Source organism: Neltuma alba, unplaced genomic scaffold (assembly GCF_004799145.2).
Source record: "Neltuma alba isolate B1F8T4 unplaced genomic scaffold, ASM479914v2 tig00004358_pilon, whole genome shotgun sequence".
NCBI classification, from domain to species: domain Eukaryota; kingdom Viridiplantae; phylum Streptophyta; class Magnoliopsida; order Fabales; family Fabaceae; genus Neltuma; species Neltuma alba.
This window is the reverse complement of record NW_021633673.1, coordinates 12,231-23,163: the sequence shown is the minus strand read 5'-3', so window position 1 is coordinate 23,163 and position 10,933 is coordinate 12,231. Positions and strand designations below refer to the sequence as shown.

Sequence of the window (10,933 nt, the reverse complement as noted above, 5' to 3'; positions counted from 1 at the left end):
TCACAATAGGCATAAAAATTTTTCATAACTTTAAGTTATGTGCTAACCCTTTCAATTTTAATTTGTTCAATCACGTTCGAGGGTGTGAGTAGTGGTGAAGGTGATCTCTAGATAATTTTCACATGTAAGGGTTCTTGAGTTTTCCAACTCTTGATTAATTTCGACTGTTATTGATTGGTACAGTGCAAGTCTCTGGACTTATTATGAAACAAACCATATACGAAACAATCATCACGTCATTGAATTTTCAATCAAGTCCTTGGGTTCTTTATATTTCCCACTTTGAATTTTTGGGCACGCAAGGATTATTAAGTTTTAGGGATGAAAACAATACAGATATAAAACAATCAACTGCCGTCTGATTTCTTTGGTGCAGGTCTTCAATGGCGGTCTCCTTAGAGAACCGTGAGTGACGGAGTTGAGCAGGGCTAAGTCATGAATGTCTAATTAAAACACGTGGCAAAAACTAATTTACTATTTAGACATACCTGACCTAACTAACTTAATCTAAGTTTAATCCTTTTTATAACTAGTTAGGAATATTAAGTAAAAAAATTAATACTTTAAAACAGAATGCATTATATTATGAATCATAAAAAAATATCTTTACAATAGGGATGAGGTTATGGGAAGGAGCATGTTACATTTTGAACAAATGAAGAATTAGAAATTTTACAACCATTTTATTGGAAAAATTAATAGTTGCGTCAACAAACTCGCTCAATACGCTCATAACGTGAACATTAGAGTATTAACTTTTCATCAAGGCCCCAAAAAAAAAAAAAAAGAGTAATAACTTTTCATGAAACCCTATTTTCTATTCAGGACGCCAATATTTCAAGATTTATGAGCATGAGACCCTAATAAAACTCATTCATGCAAATGCTCAAAACAGAATTGTGCACAATATTCATGCGTTTGAAGAACCCTACACAGTATCTGCGCCTTCAGACTCATTGTCCCCACTATTTCCCTGCCATCCAGACCCCATTCTAAATTTACACACAGGGCATTTTGCTTGCTGTCGCAGCCATGGATCGATGCAGTTCGTGTGAAACTGAGTCAAAGGCCAAGAAACAAAGCAATGTGAATAATAAATCGCTTATATATATGCAAATCACACACACACACACACAGATTCATGTAACCACCATTTGAAAGCGCGCTAAGATCCTCTTCAAATCAAACGCGTTATGCAGCAACAAGAGAGGCAAAACAAATTCAGAATAGAGAAAGTAGCAAGGGGCCGAACCTGATGCAAACATGGCAAGCTACGAACTAGCTCCCCTCTCTTAACTTGTTCCAAACATATAGTACACGTTAGCTCATCTTCTGGACCCTTCGCATTTCCCTCGGTCCCGCCGTTATCTTGCCTAACCTGTGCTTTAACATGACATCATTCTAAATTTACTACTCAACATTACAAGCAAGCTCAGTTTGTAAAGATCCAAAACAAAACAGAAAAAATGGCCTCAAGACTAGCTATAGTATCGGAAAAGCAAGCTACATATATGATATCATAGTTGAAAAACGTCACAGGTCCAGTTTTGAGACTTCCATAGAAAGTTCGACTGTTTTTCCTGTCTCGCTGAAAATTCTGTTAGGCAATAACATAACCTTAGAGTGAATGAAGCTTGCAACCAGGAGTTAAATTAAAGTAAGTGATTACACCATCATTGCTGAAAATTGTAAGAATCAATAAATTAACCAAAAGAAAGACAGGCGATAGAGGTATCGACCTCGGTTGCGCGTGAAGAGGAAGCCAACCCAGCTGAGCCATCCCTATTGACAGAAAAACAAAGTTTGGGCCGCATCAGTTTCATGAGTCAGCACTTCTTATACAAACATGGCATAGACGATGCGGGGAAATTGTACTTTCTATGAGAATTTTGACATGCTGTCCCTTTCTTTATACATCTGAACATATTATCTTTTAGAACCTTCTATTTATACTCCTTTTCTGACTGATCCTCAAGTAAACGATCAGCTACTACTTCAAGACCAAATTATCACCCACCGATTTTGTTGCTTTTGCATATCATTTAATTGAACATGAAGACTACGCCAGGGATTAACACCAGATCTTGTTTTTCTAGCAACACACCAGTAACAATTGGGGACATAAAGTCAAAACCGCACGCAATGACAAATTTTGCAACTTCAGTGAGGCATTTCTGTTCAGCCTGAAAAATAATTAATTGAACGAATAAGCTTCTCCAGGACAAGGGGAGCTCATGCTTTTATTTTAGACCTCCCACTTGATTTGAATCTAAATTAAACCTACCCTAATGCTCCAGTTTACTGAATACAAACATACCCTAAAAGAATAATGAATTTGGATAGCTTGGCAATCACCAACATGTTCAGAACCAAAAAAGCTACACAAACACAAGAAAGAAGGGAGGCCTTCCTCTGCGGAATTCACAATTATTTTCTTGAAAAGACTAACACAACTCACTTTGTTGGGACAGGAACTTTGTATGTGTGAACAGGTAAGGCATTTATCTCTTCATCAGTCATTGAAGTAGTAGTAGAAGCAGTGTCAGATTCCAGAGTCCTCAGTGTCTCATAATCTGCCCCGGTATGAAGGAAGAACAAACAGAATTACATGAACCTTCATGCCCTAGTATGCGACCTTTAAAAGCACCTTGATCTTAAAAAGAACGCTAAATCACACAGAAGTTAAAGTAAAAATTCAAAGGCATAATACCAAGCTCATCAAATTCACGGTCAAGAAGCGCAAGCTGAAGTCTGAGTCCTTGCAAGCGTCCTCTAGCTGCAATTGCTATGGACGGCGGCATGTGAAGTTGTAATTCAGCTGCTGCGGCATGAGCCCTTGCTTGAGCTTGAAGCTGTTGCCAAGTTACATACATCCTCAGGCTTGTGGCCATCACAAACACAATCAGCATAAGCCACATCTACAATCAATTGCATCCATGGTCATGACATTGTGAATGATGTATACTACTCAACTATCAACATTTTCGCATAAAATGCCTAGTGATTTCTTACCAAAAAATGTGACATTTGGGGAGAATTCAATATCATAAACAGCATGATAACTGCAGACCAAACACGTCAGATATGAATTGACGATGCATTCTTAAAGAGTAGAAAGGCATTATATACAGAGGCTACTAAATCACCTGTGATGAGAAAAGCCAGAGCATTGCTATTTACTGGCCGGGCTGGATGGACACGCTGATTGGGAGAAGGAGAAGACCAGAAGAGCTTGGTCAAATAATCTATTAATAAAATATGAGCTTGTTGGAAGTAAACCAGCACGAAGACTAATGTTCAAAGGAACAATATATACCATCGTGGTTCTTTCAGGAACATATTCTGAAAATCCACTTTCCACATCTCCTCTGCTCCCTCGGAAGACGAAACTCATGATTGCTACTCTTTCAACCAACAAGTCACAAAGACACTATGCCTGCTAGGATAGCACAAGAGAGAGTTAATTTTATCAATGCACTTGCTTTAGTGATCGATCAACATGGTGAAAATGCCAATCCCGAGTCTCGGAACTGACTGTGAAGAATGACCAAGTTATAAGTAATTATGCAATCAAGCACCAGCAAGAGCACATAAACAGAGATCAAAGCGAGAGACGTGATTTAGCAATCACACTCGTGGATTCCTTATCAGTATCACCAATTTTCTACCAAAAAAAAAAAAAAGAAGAGTTCAAGGCTATTAGAGTTTATCATTAATCACCCGGGGAAAACAAGTTGATTATAGTGTAAACAATAATCTCTAAAACTGACAGTTTATTCAGTGAAATTGAAAGAAATAATACTATCGCACTGTGAGGGATAACAGGTTAGAAATGCGATTACCGGAAGACCCACAAATATCGCTCTTCTCTCTTTTTCGAGAAAACTAATAGGACTGGCTGAATTTAGGAACGCACCAATTTAAGAATTAATCATCAACGGGAAAAAGGACACCTGCGAGCTCCAATACGACCCCAGTTATTATTATTAAGGAGAGGGAGAGAAAGGATGGAGATGATACGGGATTTTCCAGAATGCTCTCCGACATTACGTTTTATATAAAAAGCATAAGATTGCTTCCCTTTCCTGTTGGTTTCCTGGTGATCCTTTCTCGGCAGCCAACGAGATATCAATGCAGAAAATACCAAAAAACAAAGCTTAGAGATGGTGATGGTACTCACGAGGAGTCTGGTTGGAGGTAAATGAAGTGAGAGTGGATCTTCAACTGTGAGGCTCCTCTGTTACTTTCAGTGTTGCTGGCGGTGATGTACTTCTCTTCCCAACTATTACTTATAGATGCAATTACTTGTTCACCACCTACTTACTTTTTCCGAAAGAAACACTCGCGAGAATTTAGTTTGGATAATGGACAGAGGAGAAATCTAGAGTCCAAGAGCTGACACCTCGATGTGCTCTCCATCCAACCGCTGCCACGCCCTCTTGGCATGCAAGAAGGTTGAGCCTGCGTCGTTGGATTGAAGCTCCCCATAGGATGCCTCATATTGCGCCCAAAAGCAACACACGGTCGTATACACTACCGCATTGCATTAAGCGGTGGATGACGGCGTTTTCCTTTTTTCTAGGATGTCGTTTGCTTGTTTTAGCTGGCTAATAATGTTGCATCCTCAATTCCTGTTGAGGCGCCATATATTAAAAAAGGGTTAAGCTGCGCTCAGCATCCTGAACTATTTATCCAGGTGTGTCCAACAGCCTAAAGTAATTTTGAGTGCATCCAGTGTCCTAAACTAATTAAAATGGTGCGTCCATATCCCAAACTAATAGAAATGTTATGTTTAACTGTTACTTTCCTGACTTAGCTTAAAATTGACCCCAGATATTCTACATGGTAAACACATGGGCACCTGATGTGTATTATTCTTACTCAAAAGTCAATTTATTTAGAAGAAGAGGAAGGAAATAAATTCAATTTTGAGTAAGAATAATACATATCAAATGTCCATATGTCTACCATTTAGAATATCTGGGTCAACTTTAAACTGAGTCAGGAAAGTAACAGTTAAACATAACATTTTTGTTAGCCTGGGATATGGACGCACTATTTTAATTAGTTTAGGATACTGAATGCACCCAAAATTACTTTAAGCCACTGGACGCACCTGGGTAAATAGTTCAGGGTGCTGGACGCACCATAGCCCATTAAAAAATTGAAAAAGAAACAAAGTCTTGTTTGTGAAACCATGTATATAATATATATTATGAGGCTTTGCTCTTTCGTGGAACCTATCTTAGAACGGGCGAATCCCTCCATTACAATTAGACTAGATGTCCAAATACGAGCCAATCTAGTCCAGATTTCCGTGACCCGTCCTGTCACATTTTTTATTTATTTTTTTAATTTTTTGATTGAAAATATCAAAGTGAGACATGGCTCTATTTTTAGAACAAGATGAATTTCATGCACATTAACTTTTTCCCCAGGAAATTTCATGTACATAACACACCAAATGACAATAAAAAAAAAATTCGACAGTTCATCTAATTCTCTCCAAAAATCACAATTATAATTCACATTTCACAGAGAATGAAGAGGGAGGGAGACAAAAAATAAGGATGGCGGTTAAGAAAATTAGGACGAGGAACTCACCTGGGGGCTTGAAAAGATTGATTCTATATTAAAATATCGCATTAAATATAAATCCCTATTTAATATGAACAATATAAATAAATTGGGATTATTATCGTTGGCCAAAAAAAATTGGAATTATCATAATAAAATAGAATTTGCATCCCATGCTTTACAAAGTTTGAAAATGAACTCATCTTTCATAAATTAATTCAAATCTCATATTCACGGAAACAATTATATCAATATTAAGGGCCCGTTTGGTTCAATTACCAAGTGCTTATAAATAATAATGCATTGTGATACAATGGGGTGTGATGTAAATTTCCTTACCATCAATATGTTTGGTAAGTTATTAATAAGATTTGGCAAAAAAAAAAAATTATCTTTTACATTTAATCAAATAAAATAAGATTAAAAGTCTAGAATATCCCCAATCATAGGCAAAGACAGAGATGCTCCTACACCTCCTTCTGCAATTGCCGATCCCCTCTGTCAAATCCTTGCAAGTCACAACACCTCTTCAACAACTCATAGTCCACCTCCATATTTGCTTCAGCTTTGTCTTGAATTTTCCAATTTGAAACATTTTCAGTTTTCTTCTCTCCATAATTAGACTACAGTGAACAAGAAAGAAAGAACCAAATTAACATTGCTTTTCTCTATACAGATGCCTTCAGCGTCTTCAGCTCTTAGACGCAATACAGTTCTTATATGTCATTTCAACATCCATTGTCTCTCACTGTGATGACCCTTGTGCATTGCCCATCTTGCATGACTTTGTGCTTTAGTTACATTTGAGTTCTCTCACTGCCGGCAACAATTCCCTTTCTCCATCAACTGTGTTTACATGTGATGCACCCAAAACAACACAGATCTAGAGAGAGGGGACAAATATCAACAAATTTGGAAGTAAAGGTGAAGTAGTATGAGGAGGTGACGACAATAAAGGAAAGAGACAAGGGAGAAGGAGAGGCAGTGATGGTGGTAATGGAGGGAGAGAGAGAGGTGAAAGATAAAGTTTGGAGAGGGATAACATTTAAGCGCAAATATTATATTTTCACATTGATTACGAAGAATAAAATGGACATTCATGAGAGATTACAGCCTTGCAATGATCATTCATAGCTCCTCACATAGGAATAAATATTACCCAAAAAGTACAATTGATATTGCCATTATAATCTTTTTTACCATTAGCAAGTCAAACCAAACATATCATTTATGGTAATACAATAAGTATTATCATTGCAAGCTTGCAATGGGGTTGAACCAAACAGGTCCTAAGTTTTATAATAAATTTCAATATCAAAGCACTGCTTATAATGTAAATTATGGTCATCTAGGAAAATGCGAGTCGAAGAAGATAAGGCAGATCCAGCGTCTGTTATATCATAAACTGTGATCCAAGAGGGAAAAAATCGAATTATGACAACGGATGAAGGCCTCGAAATCCATGTTTTGTTATTATACTACCAAAATTACTCCGCTTTGCAGTAAACATTAAGCACAACACTGCGGTTGACACTTGACACAGCACAGTAATTTCATGGATCGGATCGGACGTCAGTTTTCAGATGAGTGGCTCGGCCAGTTGTCCCCTGACTGTTGGGTGTAGCTATTGTTAATACTCGAGTATGAGACTTAGGCGGTTTGGTATTTGACAAGCTATTGGTAACCGTTTTTCAAGCTAAATACTGCCTCAGGCATGTGATGCATTTTGTAATGCTAGAAGTCGGATTTTATAAATTACAATTTTAACTCATAATCCAGCAATACGTTACATCACTAGACACTGCTTTTTTGCCTGACTCCATTCTTTTGCTGTGTATAAAATATAGCTTTCAATTGTACATTCAAATTAGAATTTCGAGAAATGATTTTGATTAAAATTGCAAGATACAATTTCCCCCCTTTTTAATCGATATTTAAATTCTTCTCAATTAAAACTTTACTTTCGAGTGTTTTATATTTTGCCAAGCTTCTGTTCAGTTCATAAAAGTATCATTTAGGAAAAAAAATAACAAAAAAGAATGCGATATGGTGGTTAAAAAATGTATGTGATAGTCGTTTCAAAATGCATGTTTAGATCACAATAAATGACCAAAGAAGAGCGTGCACAAGATATTGTTTGGATGGGGGTGCGTGTGAAGCGAATGGGAGAGAATATATATTAAAAAGGGAAAGGATAGAAGGAGTAGAAGTGGTGAAGAAGGTGCGACGTAGGTAGTTTACCAGAAACAGCAAAGAGGAAGGGGTGAAGCAGCTGGGATGGGGGTTAAGAAAATGCCGCGTGGAACGTTTCTGCCAGCCAAATGAGGCCCCAACACCCCATCCTTGACCCTGTCATAGGAATACGAAGGCCGACTGGGTCAACTCAACCCTGAACTGAAAGTACACCCATCCTGAAATGTATGCATCATCTACTGCCCAGGGTCGGAGCTCTGCAGCTGGTTGCCCCGCCACCCAATCCCATCCATCACCTAACTCCTACGCACACCATCCATATCAACAATTGCAGTTATTTTATTCTCCACAATTTGTCACAACCATTCTATACTGCAAACTGGAAGCGGCATCTTATGCCAAGAAATTAAAAAACATAATCTATCTTGAACGAATGATTACAATGAATATGCGACGGGATAAACTTGGCATGGGCGATTGGGCGAATCAATAATTTAGAGCACGGGGTCATAAGCATCGCTTTCGCTTCTTCTTTGAATCCATAGCTGTGTGCTCCGTCGGTTCTCTCAGCTACCAACACCATCACTGCCAGCTAGCAATGTGAAGTAGCGCACGTTTCTTTCCCACAAAAATTGCAATCTACCGAATCAAGTCGTCAGACCCATTTCGTAATCTTTCACAGATCCGCTAATTGATGCAGAATTAAAAATTTATACTTGATAGTTCTATGCTATGTACAGAATGAATCTCTTCCCTGAAAATGGTGTCCCAAATCAATAATTTTCTTCCCAAAATTGCTATTTCCAAATTCAATCTTCCAAGACCCAAGTTCTGCTGCGCCTCCTCGAGTTCCTACCGAATAATGAGATCGAATGGCTACGACTTATGCTCATGGACTCGCGCTCAGAACCAGCTGATGAACTTGAACTTGAACTTGACCTTGACCGGCGCCTCCCAAAGAATGACAAGAAGTTGCGAACGATTCTGCCAAAGCCACGACTTTCTCTGACTCTGGTGCTTCTCGCTGCTCGGGAAACTGTTCTCGGAGCTCCGTTTGCATTGAGTCCTCCGTCCATTTCTGTGTATACAACAGGGAAATGACTCTCACCGGCTCTGCGACCACCAGAGAACCTCCCAACCGCGAAGCCCCCGCCAGGCAGCCTCCAAATCGTCAATCCTACTGTTTCGTCATCGATTTGCCCCGACATTCTACTGTCCACTGTGTTCCGATCTGACGGCAGCTCATGGCGGCACACGGGGCACGAATTGCGCATTGAAAGCCACGGGAGGATGCAGTCTGAGTGGTATATGTGCTTGCAGGGCATCTCACGCGCCTCCGTACCCAGTTCAAACGCCTCCTTGCACACGGCACAGTGGGCATCGGAACCCACATGGGTCTCCTCAATAACGACCGTGGGCATCGACTCTACGGCTGCTTTGGAAGCGGGCGGGTTCTCGGAACGCCCGAACCCATTCATTTCGATCTGAGCAAACTGCTCCAGAAGCCGTTCGAACCCTGACCCTAACAAGAACTCAGACATGGTCGGCGGCAAGGGTCGGAGACCAGAGCCGTCCCCGTCATCGTAGTACAACTCGAAGCTGCTTTCCTCCTGGTCACCACCGACACCGTTCTGTCCGGCGGTTGCGTCGACGGGTCCACGAAGAACAATTACAGGGTTAAAGGGCGATCTGTTGCCGGCGTTGCGGCGTCTTCGACGGAACCCTTGTCGGCTGAAATCGTAGGAAGTAGGAGCTGAATCGGGGAAGATGGGAGGAGGAAAGGGGCTCAGGTGGTGATGATCGGAGGAAGGGTGGTCGTGGATCTCTTCAACGAAGCCGCTTTGGCAGTGAGGGCAGGCGACATCACCCCGATCGGAGAGGCGGACAAAGCGGGTGCAGCTGTAGCACCAGTAGGAGGCCGGGAGGGGTGCCGTGTCGGAGTTCATCATCGGTGATTATGGTAGAGGTCCAGAGTTGACTGGGGGGAGAGAAGAGAGAATACGATGAATCTGCTAGGAGGAGCAAGAGGGGGGAGCGTGGTTATAAGAGACAGAAGAACGGGAAAGACGAATTGAAGAGAGAAACGTTTGCGTGTGGGCCACGCGTTTATGGTGAAAATACTTGGAAATTTCTAGCCATCAGAAATTAGACTAGTGGCGATGGGCTGGGGTGACGGCATCGGTGAGTTGGGCTCCTCGGATTAAGTGATTAAATAATTAATTGCACGATTAAAAGATGAGATCAGGAGCCTGTTTTACTTCATACTTAAGGGTATGTTTGGCTCAATGAGAGGAAGGGGAGGGGAGGGATTTTAATGGAGAGAAGGGGAGGGGAGGGGAGTGGAAGGATTTTAATATCACCTTGTTTGGATTTATAAAAAAAGAGGGGAGGGGAGGGAAAAATATTTTAATATGGACAATTTTGTTCTTATTTTATTTAAGGCGTGGGCATAATGGTCACAACATGACAAAATATAGACATAATAGTCACAACATGACAAAATATGAACATAATGGTCATAATATGACAAAATATTGCCTTTTCCCTCTAAATCCTCCCAATTTTGGAGGGGAGGTTGAGGAGGGGAGGGGAGGGGAAATTTTAAAAAATTTTCCCTCCTCTCCTAAAATTTGTGTGTTGCCAAACAAGGGAAAATGATTAAAATCCCTCCCCTCCCCTCCCCTCCCCTCCAAATCCCTCATACCAAACACACCCTAAGTATTTGTAAGCATCCTCTAAAATAAATAAAAAAATGACTGGAATTCTTTTTTTCTGTTAATTTCAGAAGTGTTCAAAAATGATACTGAAATATAAAATATTGCACTGTACAAGCCTTAATAGTAATAGTATAAAACCATATAAATAATCCTATTAAATTAAAGTAGAGAAATATAGGATCCCCGGCGAGCACTTGGGAGTAATTGTTAATCTAAGAAGACCACGACTGAAAAGTTAGTGAAATTGAAAAACAAAAAACAAAAAAGGGGTGAGAAGAAAAAGAATAAAAAGGAAGATATTGACCGCGTGGATTCAATGGAGAGACGCCGAGTTTGAAATTCAAATAGTACCCCGAGAGAGAGAGAGAGAGAAGATTCCTTAAACGAGGCATCCGGCCATCGCCCATCCCCCGCCAAAATACCCACACTGCCATCTTTCTCCTGCA

General features: G+C 40.1%; 2 protein-coding genes across 6 annotated transcripts; both read right to left on the bottom strand.

Annotated features, from left to right (window-relative positions):
- Positions 1–649: 649 nt before the first annotated feature.
- Positions 650–4,288, bottom strand: LOC114744396 (E3 ubiquitin-protein ligase SDIR1-like). 5 transcript variants are annotated; one of them, XM_028932568.1, is made up of 9 exons: positions 4,181–4,288; positions 3,317–3,436; positions 3,147–3,201; positions 3,013–3,062; positions 2,711–2,918; positions 2,459–2,573; positions 1,740–1,782; positions 1,253–1,378; positions 650–1,057 (listed from the first exon to the last, which is right to left on the bottom strand). In XM_028932568.1, the coding sequence occupies exons 2-9, from the start codon at positions 3,392–3,394 to the stop codon at positions 929–931; spliced, it is 804 nt and encodes a 267-aa protein (XP_028788401.1). In that variant the 5' UTR covers positions 3,395–3,436; positions 4,181–4,288; the 3' UTR covers positions 650–928. The 5 variants fall into 5 exon arrangements, with proteins under 5 accessions (XP_028788401.1, XP_028788404.1, XP_028788405.1 ...); XM_028932571.1 differs by lacking the exon at positions 4,181–4,288 and adding an exon at positions 4,051–4,076; XM_028932572.1 differs by lacking the exon at positions 4,181–4,288 and adding an exon at positions 3,917–3,947.
- Positions 4,289–8,089: 3,801 nt separating this feature from the next.
- Positions 8,090–9,850, bottom strand: LOC114744402 (E3 ubiquitin-protein ligase RDUF2-like). Its single transcript, XM_028932576.1, has one exon. The coding sequence runs from the start codon at positions 9,717–9,719 to the stop codon at positions 8,580–8,582; it is 1,140 nt and encodes a 379-aa protein (XP_028788409.1). The 5' UTR covers positions 9,720–9,850; the 3' UTR covers positions 8,090–8,579.
- Between the last annotated feature and the right edge of the window lie 1,083 nt (positions 9,851–10,933).

Excerpts from the sequence above, each read along its gene's own strand:
- LOC114744402 (XM_028932576.1), bottom strand. The coding sequence starts at position 9,719 with ATGATGAACTCCGACACGGCACCCCTCCCGGCCTCCTACTGGTGCTAC.
- LOC114744396 (XM_028932568.1), bottom strand. The coding sequence starts at position 3,394 with ATGAGTTTCGTCTTCCGAGGGAGCAGAGGAGATGTGGAAAGTGGATTT. Across the intron at positions 2,919-3,012 it reads CCCAAATGTCACATTTTTTG|ATGTGGCTTATGCTGATTGT; the intron begins GTAAGAAATCAC and ends AATTGATTGTAG. Across the intron at positions 1,058-1,252 it reads GCTTGCCATGTTTGCATCAG|TTTCACACGAACTGCATCGA; the intron begins GTTCGGCCCCTT and ends CCTTTGACTCAG.